Source organism: Esox lucius, chromosome 13 (assembly GCF_011004845.1).
Source record: "Esox lucius isolate fEsoLuc1 chromosome 13, fEsoLuc1.pri, whole genome shotgun sequence".
Taxonomy (NCBI): Eukaryota; Metazoa; Chordata; class Actinopteri; order Esociformes; family Esocidae; genus Esox; species Esox lucius.
In genome coordinates, this window is record NC_047581.1 from 20,084,495 (window position 1) to 20,105,031 (window position 20,537).

The 20,537-nt window shown below is 42.9% G+C and overlaps 1 protein-coding gene across 7 annotated transcripts in view; it reads right to left on the reverse strand.

Annotated features, from left to right (window-relative positions):
- Positions 1-1,730: 1,730 nt before the first annotated feature.
- Positions 1,731-20,537, reverse strand: part of si:ch211-106a19.1 (PH_OSBP_ORP4 and Oxysterol_BP domain-containing protein) — a 68,159-nt gene continuing 49,352 nt past the window's right edge. For 6 of the 7 annotated variants that reach the window (XM_020052725.3, XM_020052732.3, XM_020052727.3 and 3 more), the window contains 12 exons: positions 17,663-17,861; positions 16,167-16,290; positions 15,313-15,376; positions 14,636-14,785; positions 14,163-14,408; positions 13,952-14,072; positions 12,750-12,853; positions 11,450-11,545; positions 11,027-11,211; positions 10,663-10,883; positions 9,252-9,269; positions 1,731-7,936 (listed from right to left, as the gene is read on the reverse strand). In XM_020052725.3, the coding sequence (XP_019908284.1) occupies positions 7,794-7,936; positions 9,252-9,269; positions 10,663-10,883; positions 11,027-11,211; positions 11,450-11,545; positions 12,750-12,853; positions 13,952-14,072; positions 14,163-14,408; positions 14,636-14,785; positions 15,313-15,376; positions 16,167-16,290; positions 17,663-17,861 (1,671 nt within the window). In that variant the 3' untranslated portion in view covers positions 1,731-7,793. The remainder of the gene's footprint in view (positions 7,937-9,251; positions 9,270-10,662; positions 10,884-11,026; positions 11,212-11,449; positions 11,546-12,749; positions 12,854-13,951; positions 14,073-14,162; positions 14,409-14,635; positions 14,786-15,312; positions 15,377-16,166; positions 16,291-17,662; positions 17,862-20,537) is intronic. The other variant, XM_020052726.3, reaches the window with a different exon arrangement.

Here is a 20,537-nt window from a genome sequence, read left to right on the forward strand (position 1 = left end):
GCCTACCCCAAAGCCGTTCAAACAGAGCAACCAGGGAAGGAAGCAAATCACAGGACGACGCTACCCCACTGGCATATCAACAGCTCAGCAACATATCCGATCGGTCTCTATCCGTGCGTTAGTTTAGTTAATTAAACTAAAAAGTTAATGCTTTCATGTGTCGTAATTTTCACTCTTTCTGTGCATGTACTTTACTATTTAGATATTAAACAATTCTCCAATTTGACTTATGTACAATATGTTAATGTAGGAAAATATTTGTAAGAAAAAATATATGTTGGAAATAGTTTAAATATTCAACCTCCATGCCGTGCAATTTCCCAGTGTTCAGTGATTAAACAAATTGCCATAATGAGGAAACAACGTCCTATTGGCCTCCGATGTCACGCCTTCTCCTGCACCCCACTGTGCCGATGTTTCCGGCCTTCAGATCACCACCGATCAAACGACCTATCATTTATCTCTCCCGGACTTGTCTCGTCACCATTTTGCCCTACTGGTTCCGTTTCCCTAATCATTACGTCTATAGTTCCCTCTGGTTCCCATCTTCTTTGTTGGTCATAGTCATTTTAGCATTTCTTTATTCAAAATACCTATTAAAATGAATCACCCATTGACTATGCACCTGCCTACCTCATGGAAAATGGTGACATCCACATATGAACTCTTAAGGTTTCTGCCACCTTTTCTGGAAAAAAACAGGAACCTGCCTCTCCCCATATAAGAATCAGGTCAGTTGTTGCATGTTCCATCACATAATCTTCAACATGCATTCCAAACCATTTTTCTTTTACAGAAGTGATCATTTATTTAGATTTTTAGAGACGTACGTCTTACCACTATCACTTATAGGGAGGATTAATGAAGTGTGCACAAATTCCTTTATAAACCACATTGTTTTCACCATATGTCCTTTAAGTCAATCTATCAGGCTTTTCATTTATTTGGAGGTAAGGTAGCCAGAGTCGATGTATATGCTTCAGAGATGCAAATTCAGTTGAGAGTGGGCACTACCCGACTTTTTATACTAGGCTACTACTGGGGTGCCAATTCTCAGAAATTGCCATTCAGATTTGTATGACAATGGGCAGTGCCGGCTCTAGCCTTTTGAGCCCCCTAAGCAAAATTTTATTTGGGCCCCCCTCTCCTCTATTGGTCAAGGGCTCCCTAGCAGTTGGAAGCCCCCTAGTAGTCTGGGGCCCTATGCGACCACATATGCCGCTTATGCCTGGAGCTGGCCCTGACAATGGGCATTTTTCTAGTTCTCCCAATTTATCCTATATAATATTTACCCTGCACACTTTTACCGTTACCTGCATATGAGGCATTGTCTCCTCCCAGTTTTAAGGCACGCAACACCTGAAAGACAGAGAACATGAGAACAAAACATTCTCTGATCTGATGAGACAAACATCCTACTACTGTATTAACCACTCATCACTCGGCAATCCCTAGACTGACGCATCGTAGTGGGAGCATCATGATATGTATGCATAACACGATAAGGGCAGTGTCTTCGACAGGCTCTATACGATATAAGACAATGTAGTTAACTGTTACCTAATAATTTCATATTTTTATGCCTAGGAGCGGTTCATATATTGACACTATTGGCTTGATTTGGTTGTAACTTTTATATTAGCCTAGTATTCCTTCAGACTATTCAAACTCCCCATATTTGAAATTCAAATAAGGCTACACAATGCTCAAATTTAAAACACACACAAAAGTTTCAACAGAAACAACTTTATTATCTCCTCTTTGTCATTGGGTCTTTCTTTTGTGGACAATGTTAAATAAATTAAATGTGGAAAAAAAAAATGAAAAAAGCTGACCCACCCAATCTGGAAATGGTGTGATTACACCTGAATACAGATGCATTTGTGAGACCGCATATGAGTGTGTGATATGAATTTGTGAAGGTGAGGTTGAAGTATAGTAAAGGCAGAACCCTGCTCACCTCTCTTCTTCCACACACCCCTTCAGTACCAGGCTTCACTAGTGATATGGGTCAAATGGGCGCTCACTATATTAGAATAAGGCCAAAGAGAACATCAGATTCTAACTCAGACGAGGTACGATGAGGTCTCTCCCTGTCGTCATTACTGTACTGCTGCCTCAGAGCACCACACAAAAGACACATTTATATCTTAGATACACATCTCATAACAGTCCAATGTGTAAATAAAAGAAAATGGCACCCATGAGAAAAAAATATTTAACAAAAACAAAGCATAGATAAAGCTAAATCAAACCATATTGAATTTTATTGTTGGGCGATGAGAAAATAAGACCAACAGACTTCAATTAGGAAGGTATATATGTTAGGCTACAGTACATTCTGCTCAGACACTTTGGTTTAGTTTTCTCTTTTGGCACAAGTATTACCAACCCCTTTACCCCAAAACGTGCCATGAATAATAAGCCATCTAAAAGTTGGTTATTGCTTTGTACTCATGCCACTGGTTCATCACCCAAAACCCACTTTGAGGTCACGTCATTTGGAATTATGTGTTTAAATCATCATTATCTATACATAAAGAAAAACAATGTTTCAAACTCAATACTTTAAATCAAGTTATACCAAAGTTGATCATAGAGAAAGCAGAATTGCACTGCTGATCATATATTTTCTTTGCCACGTTTCAATACCAGGTTTCTCATACAGTAGTACTGTACATGACGCTAAATTACAGTTAAGCAATAAAGCACAAGGGAGTGTATATCTGCAATATACCACAAACCCCAAGATATGGGCTTATTGCTATTATAAACCCGATACCAACAACATTATAACATATCATAACATCTCATATACCACAGCTTTCCGCCAACCAGCGTTCAGGATTCGAAGCACCCAGTTCATAATATACAATAACACATTTACGATATTGCAAAACAAAACTGCTGTGTAATTTTTGTGTATGTCTGTGGGAGTTCAATTTGGGGAACCTTGTGACATGTTTAATAAGTTCCACTAATAATATGCTGTTCTTGTCAATGAGGTCAGCAGGCTACTATAGACAACTATACGTGTGCTCGTTTCATGTGATTAATGTATAAGTGCCTTTGGGTCAGTTAATGTGTAAAAATGGATAAACTGGAAGCAAACAAATAGTGAGAAAATGCTCAGATTTTAACTGGAAGGTGCATTCTGTTTTTAAAAAGTTGCTTTTAGGGCTGGTTTTCAAGCTTACCATAAACCGGCATCGGCCATGTTTGTTCATCAATTACACCACCTTCGTTATCATGTGTTGTGACTGACAGGTAGGTTTTGGCTATTCAGTATTTATATGTATACATGTCAATGTCATAAAAGGTAAAACTATATGATTGTATTTTATAATCCAGTTCACCTTGCCCCAAGAAGAATGGATTTGACAAAAATAAATGTAGCATCATTAAATTTTTTAAAAACATCCATTCATCCTACATAGATGACTCACCAGGAGCACAGGAGGCATGCATAACTCCCTATAGGCTTCATTAAAGGATATCCATATAAAATAATGTATATTCTATGGCAGATATGCAGTTGCGATTTAGATAATGCATTAGCTAGCTTGCTGAACTCATTACCAAAGAGAAGAAGGCTATTTGATAATGTTTGGGTTAGGGGAGTGCCGATCTCGTCATAGTCAAAAGGTACTCAAGACATTAGCAATGGAATTATGATGGACAAGGTTACTAACTGCAACTATGCATAGCCAAAGGAAAAAAAAAATGTATGGTCTCAACAAAAGTGAGAGAAAATATAACTAGTAAAATGTTTAGAGACTGTTGCTGCAACTGAAAATGTGTTTTCCAAGTAAAGAATAATAAAACATAGTTGTATCACATGTAGTTATGTTCGGGACAATTCTCTATGTCTTTAAAATAACCGTTTCTCCTAAGTTAATTGGGCCACCCCAAATCTGTATGCCTGTCCAAATATGAACATAGTCTAGAATTTCAATTATTCAAACGGCAAGAGTCTAAACATTTTTTAATCCTTAACAAATGGATCTTCTCTTAACAGGTAGTTTTTTATTGTTATTACTCTCATCTAGGTGGTACCAAAACGTTCCCATCCAAATTGAATATGAGAAACCTAAAAGGAAAGTTCCATCTAGGGAAGGAATTTCTTTGAAATAGGGGATTTGCAGCAGTAGGCGCATTTAAATAATATAAGTGCCTGGTCAGAATGTGTTTGTAGAAGCCCCTTTCAATCTTTATAGAATACTGTGATCATTTTGATCTTGCAGACATTTATTCAAGTTTGATCTAACTTCATTAAACAAGCACCATACGCATGTAGCCTATTCTCTACATGTAGAAAATAAATATGCACAGAACATGATCCGCACATGCGTAGAAGCTTTGGCAAGCTTCAGATCTTTCAGTCTGGTGGACTAAAGATCCTGAAAAGGTTGGATTAACAGCCACTCCATTACATTATAGGCTCCAAGTGGAGGAGGGTTTTCGTGAGGTGAACTGAAAAACTGTTGAAAGCAAGAAAAAGACATGGGAAAATGATCATCTCACAGTTGAAATGTTCACATTTTTCTGGTTAACATTACATTCACCCCAACTTTCTAGCTACTATTGTATGTTTATCTCAAATCACCCCAAACAACACCTCCCGCACCATATGTTGGGTTGAGGATGATGTACTGTTTGGCTTACACAGTCCTCCAGAGCACATCAGATCCCTGTAACAACAGACCTCAGAAACATAATGGACACACCAGAGGCACTGCCAGATGCAGCTGTTTGTGAACTGCAAATCTCAACCAAGTAAACAATAAGCCAGTATCAATTATTTTATAGAAAAATTATTTTCAGTCTGTAACTCTTAATATAAAACAAATCTGCAACCAAACTGTGGGTAACTAGTCAGAATTAACTATAACTGGTTGGATCAATTTGGATTAAAAGGTACATTTACAGGAAATGTTCATTAAATCTATCTATACACATTACTTATTATTCAGATTGTTATAACTCTTTGTTTTATAATCATATTATTGTCTTATTATTTTGTTATCACAAAATAATTCACACAAAAGGCCAGAAAGTGGGTACAATACTTCCAGCCCAAATTCTACATTACTAACAGTAATTACAAAATATAGTAACACTTTGTCAAGAACCTTCTTACCGAAGACATCTAGTGCCTATCGTTGCCTCATTCAGTTCTTAAAGGCAAAAGACTGACAGTGCCGTCACCAGCTGATCCCAGATCAGCTTGTCCACTGCTCTTCAACACTGGGAGTTAGGTTTAGGTTTAAGATCAGGTGCACCTGGGTCAGTGTTCACACTAACAGCCCTCCCTGGCTGGAGTTTGCTGCAGTGATGTGCTATGAGAGGCCCGAAGAGCATGCTACTGTATATCTGTGTGGAAAGATGCTACATACTGTCAGTAGACACCAAGAGCCTCTGGAAACATTAGAAAATTCTGAATTAAACTACAGGTCTGTCATATACAGTAGAACAACATTTAAACAGGGGAATATTTACTGTATGTCTGATATTAAAATGTGGGATGATTAAAGTGTTTTAGCGGTAAGTCATTATTTTGCGGGGTTCTAGCCTCAATATATGTTATATTTATTTTAGGGTGCACTCCAATCACATGACCCCCCCATTGAAACTGCCGAGATCCTTCAAAATCACATCATTTAATCTCACCCTGTCTCTGACATCACAAATCACAATTCCAATCAAAATGATGTTCAGGTGTGCAGCAGGTCATTTCGGGCTGCTGATGTACTGCTTTTTTTCTTTTAATAGAATCAGATGTCATTCTTACTTTGTCCTCTAAACCAAATATATATTTTCAATGTGGGACTTTTCAACTGGAACAACATTTTAGATAGGTGATAATATGACTGGATTGCACCTTTAAATTACAAAGTTGTGGACATGTACGGTGCCCTAGAAAATTATTGGACCCCTTGGTAATGATTAGCAAAAAAAGGTATTCATCAGCATGATCTGAAACAAAAACAAAATATTGCCAGTATCAGAAGAATAATTATGAAGATTAAATCAACTGGAGCTTGCCTGATAAGGAGGATGTTTCAAGAGGTAAAAACTCTCCAAAGATCACAGCTGAAGAATTCCACAAGTTAGGATTCTTTGAGAACCATCCTCCTGACTATGCGTTGGGGCAAAATACATTAGAATTCTTTTGTAGGCATGTTTACAACCTTTTCATTAAATTAAATGTTTAAATGATTGCCCTGATAGTGGAGATGGGCATTTTCAGGCCACCTCCTAATGTGTGAAGGTCATAGATCTTGTTTCCGTTTGTTTTCTCACCTTCCCCATGTTGATACATGACTAAGGGAGTTTGGCATGCATGTCATCTCATATTTATACCCCAGTAAAATAGTTATGGATGGCCACTTAAGAGTTTTTAATAACATAGATCACAAAAAAATAAATCAATTGATTGGAAGATACTTCTATTAGATTTGATTCATAAAAATGCTTAAGGGTGGCAAAATATTTTTGAGAAATGTTTTTCACTCAGTTAAAGGTTAAATTCTAAAAGTGATTTTGTTAATGATCATGCTGATAGATAATTCAATGTTTTGCTAATCTTTACCAAGGGTTCCAATAATTCTGGAGGGCACTGTATGTCTTTCTAAGGTAAAGCAGCAGAGGACTGAAGGGGATGTATGGGGCACAAGCTAGAATCTCCACAACATCAGAACACAAAAATGGATTAAGCTGTGGACACCAACAGAGAAAAGTGCCTGGTTGCCCTCTTAGATACACAATCCATTAGTGGTTGGGTCACACTGAATTTGGAAAATATGACAATATAGCCAGTCTGATTGTGAGGATAATTAGATAAGTAATGACTGCCTGACCTCACTCTGACAGCACCTCCTAACAGGCTGTTTGATCTCAACTGTGTGCATGACAAGATTTGAGTGGCCAGCTGATTTCGGTTGTGTGACTGTGATTGAGTCGCTGTAGCTACTGCACATCATTAGGACCAAGTCGATGAACATCTAATATGATTATATGTGAGTCTAACCCTGGCTCCTCCTGCAAAGGAGAAAAAAACTAAGCTTTTTAGTTCTTTCCCTGGCAGGCACTCAAAGACCAATACAAGCTTTGGAATCTGTGGATGAGTCTGAGTGAGTGGATGAGTCTGAGTCTGTGGACGAGTCTGAGTCTGTGCATGAGTCTGTGCATGAGTCTGTCTGTGCATGAGTCTGAGTCTGTGGACGAGTCTGAGGACGAGTCTTAGTCTGTGGATAAGTCTGAGTCTGTGGACGTGTCTGAAGACGAGTCTTAGTCTGTGGACGAGTTTGTGGATGAGTCTGTGGATGAGTCTGAGTCTATGGATGAGTTCAAGTCCATGGATGACTTAATTCCAACCCAGTACACAGCGTAAAAGAGAAACTACTGAGATGACAATAGATGGGTTGCTGTTCAACCACAACGCCCCCTAAAAAGAGTAGGGTGGGTAGTGTGTGTGTGTGTGTGTGTGTGTGTGGAACACCTGATTCTTTTGGAAATCTATTATTTATGTTGTTAATCCCACCCACACACAACCACCAATATAACACAATGTTAAGTCAGGGAGGATCTAGAGAAGGCCCCTTCTCCCCTTTTACTGTATAAAATGTGTGTACATGGGGAGTTACACTGTGTTGTCAGCGTGTGAGACAGACACTTTCCCATCCACACAGATGTCCACCCAGACCCAGGACCCTGTTCCCCCAAGGCCAGTGGCAGAGCACTTCTCTGGGCCTGGGTGTGTCCAGAGAGGGTTTGGAGTGTATGATTGAGGCTTAGAAGATTTCACTGCACATACTCCAGTCCTGGCTGTCCTTAGCCTCCCAGTATCCACCCTTGTACACAAAGTTTGTCTCTCCAGTGATGCCATTTGTCCTCTTGTGGAACCACTGTGGCTGGTAGCCCTCGTACTCCCGACCTGGGGGGAGAGACAAGTGTCAGTCAGATGGAGGGAGGGGCTTAGGGAGTCATTCTGCATGGTCCACTGTCAGGTCACTCCCACTCACTTCACCTGTCCCTCTGCCCTCAAAACGGGACACACATTGGACCAGGGCCAAGTCTAGTCTGAATGGGAGGCACATGGCAGCAGGAAAGACTAGATGTTTTTTTTCCTGGTTCATTGTCTGGGAGAGTGGGTACTAGGGACAGTCAGTCTGCATGCAGAGCCCACACAAAGGATGCCTTCCAGGTCCTCTTTATTGTGGTCGTGCTGGACAGATGTCACTTGGATGATCCAGAGATGTTACACATCTGAAAAAGTGTTTACAGTCTCTGGATCATATTCAGATATACAGTCACCTCCAACTCCATTGGCATCCTTGATTTCGATGAGCATAAAAAGTCAGTATGAAATGAATGACACAGATAATGAGCTATAGTGTCATTTACTAGCATCTGGAATATACTGTACTTTATTACTGATATGGGAATCAACCATTATTAGTAAGGGAATCAACCATTATTGATAAGGAAATCAACCATTATTGATAAGGGAATCAACCATTATTGATAAGGGAATCAACCATTATTGATAAGGGAATCAACATCTAATGATAAGGGTATCAACGACTAAAGGGAATCAACCATTAAAAGCTATCAAATTGTTTGCCATCCATATTTTAAAGACTTTTTGCACCCTCTCCTTTGTACGTGTAACAATGCTGAGCCCTTTCCTAAAATGTATTATGTGACGGGAGAACACATGCTGGAGATTCGTCAGTCTGCCCTCTTTTTGGTCATTACAAACTGCTGATGTTGTGGTAAATTAACATGTCTTGGTACCTGATAAGAGTTCATTATGCCATTCACCTTAACAATGGCCTGGACAACCAAAACAACCCCATTAGATGAGATTCACCACTATTGTTTACATATATTCATTTCTGTTCAAGCATTCTTGGTTTGATGCCAGTCATAGCTGCTTTGTGTGGCCAAACAGTTACAGTATATTTTATTTGAAGACTGACGTACTTGAGTAGACTGTTAATGTAAATTAAATAATTTAAAAAAATACAGGAATCCTCCAGGGTGCCAATCATTCTCACAACAATACATTTTTTAAGATACCATTTATTTTGGAGGTGACTGTATTCATATTCTAAGATGTGTAGTGTGATTGAGAAACACGGGAACGCTGCCATAAGCAGAGCTCCAAGGGGAGGGTCAATACCAAAGAATGGGGGGTGGGGGATAGAGTGATGCACAACAGGGGGACACGAGGCCACCCCACTCACCCGAGTCATAATCACACTCTGACCACCACCAGAGGGAGGAAAAGAGAGATGTGTCATGGGTACATCAAATCCAGCCAAGCCAATGTCACAAAGCTACACATGAACATGTCACCAGGATGACAATGGGCAGTTACAGTACAACTTCTCTACCCTGCCCGTCAGTACCCCAGGTCCACGCGGTCTGTCAGTACCCCTGATCCACGCGGTCTGTCAGTACCCCTGATCCACGCGGTCTGTCAGTACCCTGATCCATGCGGTATGTCAGTCCCTTTGATCCACGTGGTCTGTCAGTACCCCAGGTCCACGCGGTCTGTCAGTACCCCTGATCCACGCGGTCTGTCAGTACCTTCGATCCACGTGGTCTGTCAGTACCCCTGATCCACGCGGTCTGTCAGTACCCCTGATCCACGTGGTCTGTCAGTACCTTCGATCCACGCGGTCTGTCAGTACCCCAGGTCCACGCGGTCTGTCAGTCCCCTGATCCATGCAGTATGTCAGTACCTTTGATCCACGCGGTCTGTCAGTACCCCTGATCCACGCGGTCTGTCAGTACCCCTGATCCACGCGGTCTGTCAGTACCTTTGATCCACGCGGTCTGTCAGTACCCCTGATCCACGCGGTCTGTCAGTACCTTTGATCCACGCGGTCTGTCAGTACCCCTGATCCACGCGGTCTGTCAGTACCCCTGATCCATGCGGTCTGTCAGTACCTTTGATCCACGCGGTCTGTCAGTACCCCTGATCCATGCGGTCTGTCAGTACCTTTGATCCATGCGGTCTGTCAGTACCCCGGGTCCATGCGGTCTGTCAGTACCCCGGGTCCATGCGGTCTGTCAGTACCTTTGATCCACGCGGTCTGTCAGTACCTTTGATCCACGCGGTCTGTCAGTACCTTTGATCCACGCGGTCTGTCAGTACCCCTGATCCATGCGGTCTGTCAGTACCTTTGATCCATGCGGTCTGTCAGTACCTTTGATCCATGCTGTCTGTCAGTACCCCTGATCCACGCGGTCTGTCAGTACCTCTGATCCACGCGGTCTGTCAGTACCCCTGATCCACGCAGTCTGTCAGTACCCCTGATCCACGCGGTCTGTCAGTACCTTTGATCCACGCGGTCTGTCAGTACCCCTGATCCACGCGGTCTGTCAGTACCTTTGATCCACGCGGTCTGTCAGTACCCCTGATCCACGCGGTCTGTCAGTACCCCTGATCCACGCGGTCTGTCAGTGTGACCATACATATTAAGCCCTCCCTCCTACTTCCCTTCCCTCCCATCTCCCTCATCCCTCTCTCATCCTCCTTCCCTCCCTCATCCCTCTGCCCTCTCTCATCCTCCTTCTCTCCCTCCCATCTCCCTCATCCCTCTGCCCTCTCTCATCCTCCTTCCCTGCCTCCCCATCTGGCTGTCTTACCTTCATCCAGTGCGTCGGTGGCCTCTGCCTCCCTCCTCCTCCTCACAGCTCTCTGTTTCTCCTCTAGTCTCTGTTTTTCAGAGTTGGCCTCGTCCCATTTCCCCTCCTCCATCAGCCTCTGATCCGGTCTCAGCCGGCTGTCAGTCAGCCCCACCCCGTCCTCTGGCTCATTCAGCGTCAGTGCCAGCGACGAGAAGAAATACATGTTTTCAGCGTTCTCCCTGTCACAGAGAGAGATAGAGGAGAGCCGGTATGTTGATCTGTCTTAAATGTACATAGTGATCATCATTGTTTTTATTAGTAGTCATGGATTAGCGGGTGGTCTGTTATATGCTGTAGCGTGTAGAGGTTGGCCAGTGCATACGGGAGAGGGTATTTCTTCCAAAGTAGTTTGGGGGACAGGGTCTGGTAGACTGTCTTCTGCTTGCCCTCAGAACCACTGCCCCCTTTGGTGCTCTGGACAATCTTGGAGCTCTCAATCTTATCGTCCCATGTGCCAGACAGGATGTAGTGGGCCCGCCCCTCACTGTCCGACACCACCCCCGTCACCTGGACAACAGAGAGGACAGGGCTGACCACATTTACCAATCAGTTTGGAGAAATCATGTCCCTCACCAAAGTCTAATTTAAACAGCTATGAAAAAAAAGCATTTAAAGAAATGCTCCATTTGCATGTACAATACAGCAGGGGGCAGCACATGACAACATGAAAGCAGAGTCTATGAGCTCATCCTGCCATGGCCCAGGGTCAAGAGGCTGGTTACAGGTGGTGATAATGGGGCTGTACCTTGCGCGGGACTTCTCTGGAGAAATAGCTGTATGGGGAGAACTTGAGCTGGCACGTCTCCTTGGTCCTGTGGTTGACTATCTCAATGTCCCCTGACTGCCCAGAGACACAGACAGTGAGAGACAGACAGCAAGAGGCAAAGAGATACAGGATGATGAGATGTAAGGCAGAGAGACAGAGGAGGATGAGATGTTAGAGAGAGTCAGAGGAGGATGAGATGTGAGAGAGAGACAGGAGGATGAGATGTGTGAGAGTGACAGGAGGATGAGATGTGAGACAGAGGGACAGAGGAGGATGAGATGTGAGACAGAGAGACAGAGGAGGATGAGATGTGAGACAGAGAGACAGAGGAGGATGAGATGTGAGACAGAGAGACAGAAGAGGATGAGATGTGAGACAGAGAGACAGAGGAGGATGAGATGTGAGACAGAGATACAGGAGGATGAGATGTGAGAGAGAGAGACAGGATGATGAGATGTAAGAGAGAGTGACAGGAGGATGAGATGTGAGACAGAGAGACAGAGGAGGATGAGAATTGCTGGTTTACAAAAGCAATAATTGCAATCATACATATTTCATAGAGAAGCAACAGAGTTCAGAAGGAGACAAAACTACTAACATGTCAGCGTTCCACAGCTGCATCACAACTTTCAGTACATTAAGTGACCCTACGGGGTAAACTATATGATGGACAAATGTATGCTTTAGGGATCCGGAGGCTGTTTGTGAGTCTCAGTTTCTAACATATCCTAGCTGGAGTTTATCTCCCTTCTCCAGTGATGGGTTGGAATCGAGAATCACGACCGACAGACAGTTACAGGCTGTAATTGGGTCATCTCAGAGAGAGGGAGGGCGTTATTAGAGATGAAAGGGGTAGAACCCTCCAGAGACCACAGACAGGCTTATTCATGTTCTGTTCTGATTAAGCTCAGCCTCTACACAACACTCACTTCACTGGCCTGGATTACATTACAAACCGGAACAAGCACACAGGAATCTAATAGGCAGATACCACTTTGGCCAAATTTACACACATACAAATGGCAACATAGTTTTTTCTTTTGTTTTTTTAACTGGTCTGGTTAGTTAAAATACAACAACAACAAATATTTGAATTGGGCTGCCTGTATAAACTGCTGTCATACAGACATGAATGTTGATATAAAAAGACACACGGCATCAGACAGGAGAGGAGTGGAGAAGACAGGAGGAGAATGGAGGCGGGGAAGACAGGGGAGAAACAGGAGGAGAACAGGAACCAGGAGGATTATTGGAAGGAGAAGGGAGCTGTTAGACAGACCTGGTCAATCCACAGTTTACCCACGATGATGTTGTGCACAGTGGAGGTCACCTTCCTCCACACATAATGGTTACCGGTGGAGTGGAATTCCAGGTGAATGGCACCTGGGGGAGGGGGGACATCCACACAGAACTGAGCCATGGAGTCGTGGGGATGGAGTACAACCAGGAAATTACACAGTGTTTATTGGTCCCCATAGATATCTATTTTTCAGATGTTTCTGCTTTACAGGACAGAATAGTGAGGGAAGGTTTTGCTGAGAGAGATGGGCCGGATTCAAACCTATAATGCAGCAGAGGTGCTCTGGAGGCAGTGGCTTAGATTACAGGACCACCCTAAACCATACAGACATCTATTAATGACATTAAATCATAGATATTCTCTTTCAGTGGACCACAACATTACAATGTAACAAAGTCACATTCTGAGGCTGATATTCTGTTTGTTATTCAGGCTCATTATTAAGCAGGGTTACCTGCAGGGACTGATCCCAGTGCTGGCTGACAGATGTTGGTCACAGACTGCCTACATATTAAACCAATCTCTCCCTCACGTTAGTCCTTCTATCCTCGTGGGGATCTGAGATCTAAACGAGACCCGGCAATTCATGTTCTCTATTACACTGACCTTAACAGAACCTTAACCGAAATACCTACATTTACTGCCTAAACTTAACTCAAAGATCCCTATCCTGCAACCTAATTGGCAACACCTAAACCTAAAAGCGCAATAAGAACACTATGCTCCAACATTCGTTTTGCCAGAAACCTAATCCCTTAGCCCAAATAACATTTCCCCCCCAAACAATGTGTTTGGACCTATTTTTCAGATTTGACCCCCTACGTGAAGACGTACACACAGTCGCATGGATAGCAAAGCTTGCTAATATAAGATTTGTATGCATCAAATCTACGGGATCCACTTTTATGTCAATTATCAGGGCTTTAGAGAGCACAGGCCTGGCCTCCAAACAAATCCAGTATATGGATTTATGGTCACAGGGCTCGTAAAAGCAGACAGACTCGTTTTCAAGACGTTCTCTATGGACAGCCTGTTGAATGGGAGGGCCAGAGGGTTACCTGGGGTTCAGAGACCTGACCTACAGAGACCATGGTGTTCCCACCTACACACATGGTCAGGAGACCTTCATTTGCATAGACAGTGTGTGGACTTCGCTCAGTAACTGGTCTGGGCCAACTCACCCAGAGGCATAATGGAGAGGTATTTGCCGCGGAACTTGCTGGCGATGGTGATTTCCTGCCAGAGGGTCCAGCCTCGCTGAGAAACCACATGGTGCGCTGCAGCTGGGGGGTGATGGCTAACCTACGGGTCAGACAGAAAAACATTTCTATTTGCCTGTAAATGAGCTTCTCACAGCCGTGCACCATGCTGTCTCTCAGCGTCTCGGCATACCTGCTCACACAGCGAACGGTAGCCAAATTCCTCCAGGCGGTCGAGCTCGTAGGTCTCCCCCAGCAGGGGGTTGAAGGGCTTGGCCGTGCGGTGGACGGTGGTGGAGTAGGAGGACACGGAGAAGGCCGCCACCAGGCACAGCTGCTCCAAAGAGTTGTCGCAGCGCGCCGCCCGGTCCAGCAGCTCGTGGTACTCCAGGTCCTCGGTCAGCCGCTGGAGCATGGACAGGGGCTCGTTGAAGTTCACCTGTGGGGAAGGATGGACAGCCAGACACTGCTACGGTCTCCAGGGGTTTGTCAATGACCTGCACATTTTCCATCAATCCTAAATGGCACTGAACTGAGATGCTGCCAGAACCTGGCACAATGACGTAGGCCTGACACGTGCACTCACAGGCACGGCGCGTGCACTCACAGACACAATGCGCACTCACAGGCGCGGTGCGCACTCACAGGTACGACGCGTGCACTCACAGGCATGGGTATCTTGGACAGCTCTTTGCCAATGCAGTTCTTCATGATGCTCCACAGGTTGAGGGAGTAGTTGGGCTTGTCTGGGATGCGGCTGCGCCTCCTTCTAAGGGGTTGCAGAGACTTCCCTGATTCATTACAGCCAGGTGACACCTGCCAGAGAGAAACATCGGTCAGTCTGGAGAAGTCTGCTGTTCTTGACAGGTTGTCAGGAACCCTCTCACCTGAAAGAGAGGAGGGAGAGGACAGAGAGAAGAGAGACAGAGAGTAGTGAGAGGGGAGTGAGAGGGGAGTGAGAGAGGAGTGACATAGTGACAGAGGAAAAAAGAGAGAGTGAAATAGAGAGAATTGGGTGAGCAGATGTCTGACTGGTAATTAAGACCCAGAGAAATGAAGGAGACAGAGAGCGAACAGCTGTGGCATTTGGACACTTCAGGGAGATAGGGCACAGCTACTGTATGTCTTCCTGTGTTAACTCAAAGTCTGCCTATATGTGTGTTTGAGAATGCTTGTGATGTGACATTATACTTTCCTTGATGGCTGCTTGAAAAACAGTAAATATTTTTAGCAAATGGCTAAAAATAAATGAAAGCGCTTCACACACAGTGAGGCGGCCGGGTACATGGTGAGGTGGGGAAATACTCTCATGAATACTCTCGACAGTGTAAACCGACACTCACATTGTCTTGACTCCAGTCATTGGCCGGGCCTCCACTCGCTCCACTCAGGTTACTCTGAGAACGCCTGGAAGTGGTAGAAATGTTGACATTGATAAACAGCACAGAAAATATCCCAAAAGGCAGGTGCAGGCAGACAGACACAGAGTGAACGAGTTTGTGAGGAGCAGCACAATATGGATCAGGCAACAGTTAATTCCCCTCACACTGAAGGAGCCAGCAGCTGTTTTTTTTTTTTTACATTAGCCACATAAAACGCCTAAATTATTTTGGAGACCAGAACTGAGAAGTGTTTGGGCTTCTGAGTGGCTTACTCCCGGGTAGAGGAGCAGTGTGGGACTGAGACATTGTTTATCAGAGATGCCAACACGGAGCTGTTAATAGTTCCATGGACAGGAAGACACAAAACACTCATTAAAAACAGACAGAAAGGGACGCCCTCAGACAGTCAACACTGCCACTGTGCAGCATGTATGAGTCTGTGTATGTGCGTATGCGTGTGCTTTTGTGTGTGAGATAGTGAGGGAGAGAGAGAACGAGCAAAAGAATGAGAGATTAGGAACACAGGAGGGAAGTTGTTTTTTTTTTTATAAAGTTTTAGTGCAAGTTTATCGAGTTACTGTAGGAAGGAATGAGTCATACACTACATTAGCAGAACAGTGTAGCTCTGGGCTTGACAAATAATCACTACACAGTCAATCAAGAAGCACAATCACCACTTCATACATCAGTATTCATCAGACTGTTCCGTCGTGTAACCACCAAACTGAACATCTAGGATGCATTGTGTAGGCTGTGGTGAGCAGAGAGGGGCCAGCCAGAGTTACTATGACAGGCTGACTGACTGACTGACTGACCTGTGCTGTGTGTTCTCAGTGGCAGTCACTGTGATAAAAGCAGGGGAGTCCTCCATGGCGTCAAAATATTCTGTATCCTCATCTTCATCACTTGCCTCCCCTTTCTGCAGCCTCTCACTCCCCCCTGAGAGAGAGAGAGCATTTGCATGCACGCGCACACAGACACGGAATAAAGTAACACTGTAACCCCCCCCCAATCACATATTCCTGCAGATGAACCAAGGAAAATGGCCTTTAATTGGTAACGTCATGCAAGCTAACTATGTATTGAATTCCATTCCTGTTGATTAGGGAGGGGGAAAAAACAACATAACTAAATAATCTAAACTAGCAAATAATAATGCATCACTTCCTGTGTAATACACAGCTCACTAGTTTATGCCTGAATGTGAATCACCAAGGAGACCTGAGGTGTAGCTCCTCAGGTGGCTCCTAATGAGATTAAAGAAGTCAGGCATGCCACCCGGCCCTGCATCACACCACAGAGTGGGAATGACTTTGCATTTGACTGTAGAGGCGGCCAAGTCCATCACAGGGGCCTGGCTCCCACAGCATTATCAAGGACCAAACACCCGCTAGATACGGTATCTGCATGTTGATGGACTGAAGGGGGCTGTATTGGGAAAAGAGATCCCACACCAACAGGCTTCTATTTGCTAGTAATTAGACTGACGTTATGTGGACTCACAAGACTTACCCACCCACACACACATTCTCATTACACTCCCACTTCTTAACTGCTGCTATAACACTTACTTTTTACTACTGAACATTTATGCAATCTCACCTAATCTACAAATACTCTACTTGCCACTATATTCTTTACATTATTATCCTTTCTCACATGACTATCTTTATCAGTATATCAACTTCTACCCCATCTAAAACTAAAGTCAGGGTTCATTGCTCCAACATCGACAGTTGAAGGTAACACTGCTTCAGACTGGTTAGTATGCTCGTAATTAGTAATGATAGTGTCAGATCCTAACAGAGTTATAGAAACTATATTTAATTTACAGCCGATAGGTGGCGTAAAAAACATGCATAGTACACCTTTAAACCTTTTTAATTCACTTAATCCATTTCCATTTTCGTTTAACTGTTGTAAAGGGTAGGCATTTAACTATGTAATTGCTTACCCTTTACAAGTAAGCATTTCATTTAATGGTCCATACCTTGAGTATCCTGTGTATATAACAATTAAAACTAGACCCTAGAACAACAGAATACCAGTCTTGGATTAATAAATCCTATTTAACTACTCACAATTTTAACGATAGAGACAACCTAATTTAAAAATGTGACCTGCTTCAGAATTCACATTGCCCCAAATCAGTGTTCATTTTTGCACCATAATTTTTTTTTTTAAATCTAGGTATAGATTATTTTTGTCACCATTTTCTTGATGAAATTAACACGTACCCGAACTGGAGTCCAATTAATCTAAGGCCTAAGCACTGAGGGTCTCTGCTAAGGGGCGAGACATACTGGTGTACCTTTTTCAGTAGTGGGGGCGCTGGGCGTGTGGGCAGAGAGTGTGGGGGCCTCTCTCCAAGCTCTCTCCAGACTGTTGTGTTGCTTGGCTAGCTGCTCAATGGTCTCCTCCAGGTGGATGCGCTGTTCCCTCTCATACTGTAGAGCCCTCTGCCATCTCCGGCTGTGGATTTCTGCTAGGTCCAGGAAGTCCCGACACGCCTAAAAATAAGACAGGATAAAAAAATTAAAAAAGAGGCATCATAAAAGGCTGAACATGGACAATGATACTTCATAGCCCAGTAATTATGGAGTTCCAAAGGTATAGGACAACCAGGCACTTTATAAATTTTTACAACCAAGTTAATCTTTGTTTAACTGTTAATTCATTGCAAAATCATTGCAAAACCAAATGTTTGATGGTTCAAATTCCTGAGTCAAGCAAATGTTATGCCCTTGAGCAAATCACTTAACCCTAATTAACCTTACATGTTGCTCTGGATCAGAGCTTCTGCTAAATTAATAAAATGTAAATGTAATAGGTTCTCATAAAACTAATTCTAATTACGGTCAGTATTTTTAACACTATGATCAATATTCAAGTCTGTCTCAACAAAATCAACTGCTGTAGATGCATATTAAAGTCATGCCATAGTGGTATATTAAAATCACAAATCATTTCTTAAAGGTATTTTAAATAATTTCGTAACGGTATATTAAATTATGTTTTAGGGGTAAATTAAATAATGTGTTTTGGGTATATTAAATGATGTCTCATGGGCATAGAAAATATTTGTTATCAGTAGATTAAATCATATAATAATATACTGTATACATCATATGTTAAGGGCAAACAGAACTGTGGTCATGGCATTATTAGTGAAACAGGAAGGTTTCTCAAACTCAGACATACAAGCAGTGTTAGCAATTGTTTTCAGTACATCAAGTCTGACCGCTGAAAGTGTAGTGAGGTCAATGACCTGAAACCACCGGATATGGAACAATGTGATAAGATGATGGTGGAGCAAGTAGGAACGACACTCATTAGCCCTGCAGCCAACTGCTGCTTCCAAGTCAGCATCAGTGTGAATGGCCAACCAACCTAAACAGTATACCATGAGAAACCTGTGTACATCCAGCCACGGGGCTTCCTCAAATCTATTGTTTTGCAGTCAGTCCAGCATCCTATTCAGCATCCAGCCGTTAAAAACCTCTTTGGTCCCAGCGCCAGAGGCCATTGGCTAGCTGAGACCAGTTGTCTGTGGTATTGGCTGTGGTGCGAAGCTTAGGGCCAGGCCTGTCACAGAGCAGAGATAATCTATGTCCTCTCAGATCAATGGGTTTCACAGATATGACATATCGCCCTCAGACAGAGGGAACAAGAACATGACATGGTCCTACATCCCAAACTAAGCCAGCAGCTGAAAATAAGAGCAACAAACATGGAATGGAACGTCTCAGCTAAAAAGCACATCAACTCAGCGACATACAGCGTAGAGAACTACGTAGAACTATGTGACGATTAGTCTACATACCGTAGAACTATGTGACGATTAGTCTACATACCGTAGAACTATGTGACGATCAGTCTACATACCGTAGAACTATGTGACGATCAGTCTACATACCGTAGAACTATGTGACGATCAGTCTACATACCGTAGAACTAAGTGACGATCAGTCTACATACCATAGAACTATGTGACGATTAGTCTACATACCGTAGAACTATGTGACGATCAGTCTACATACCGTAGAACTATGTGACGATCAGTCTACATACCGTAGAACTATGTGACGATTAGTCTACATACCGTAGAACTATGTGACGATTAGTCTACATACCGTAGAACTATGTGACGATCAGTCTACATACCGTAGAACTATGTGACGATCAGTCTACATACCGTAGAACTATGTGACGATCAGTCTACATACCGTAGAACTATGTGACGATTAGTCTACATACCGTAGAACTATTTGACGATCAGTCTACATACCGTAGAACTATGTGACGATTAGTCTACATACCAATAAGCAGGGGTGTAAAAAGTACAAAGTAGAAGTACTCGGCTGTGTTCACCAGTTTTGGGAAGTTCCTAAAGAAGGGTTAAATGACCATGTAAACAGAGTTCATAACTCATCAGTGTCCTTAATTGATAATTTACACTCTTCCTTTTTATTTAATTGATCACTAGTTAGTTTTGAACTCCCTTTACCTGGTTATTTAGATCTTAATTAGATACTTCCCAAAAGTAGTGAACACCGCTGAACCCAGTTGAGTACTTTTACTTTGTACTTTTTACACCTCTGCCAATAAGGTTGCTTTGTGAACGCCAAAAACACAGACAAAGCCTAGTCCTGGAAAAAAAACTAAATGGAAAATCTTAATTGAGCTGATTTTTCAGGTCAGTGCTAGGCTTAATCTGTGTCCCCAAAACCGGCCCTGTGAGAGGGGATGTACTGTGTACATCTGAATACAGGGTGTTAAGGTACTGTATTGTGCAACCAAATCATAAAAATACATATTAGAATAAACTGTACTAGTCATTTAATAGGACCCATATGATCCAATCAATAGACATGTTACATTTAGTTCAAAGTGTGATGTGATTTCACAATATACACTCAAATATCAGCAGGGTGAGTTAAATTGCATCCTCTTACCTTCAGCAGTCAAGTATGAAGTGTAGTGATTATAGAGTTTTTTTTTTCTTACACTGAAAGTACGTCATGTGACAGAGCTTCCTTCTGCTCCTTAAGCACACATGAAACAAAATATCAATCTAAATCCAACTTTGGTTCCCCTATTTTTTCTGCTGAATCCATTCTTTTAACTCAGACTCCTGCTCGTGACTTCCACTGAGCAAATAGTCGGAATAAAATAATGACTGGCAA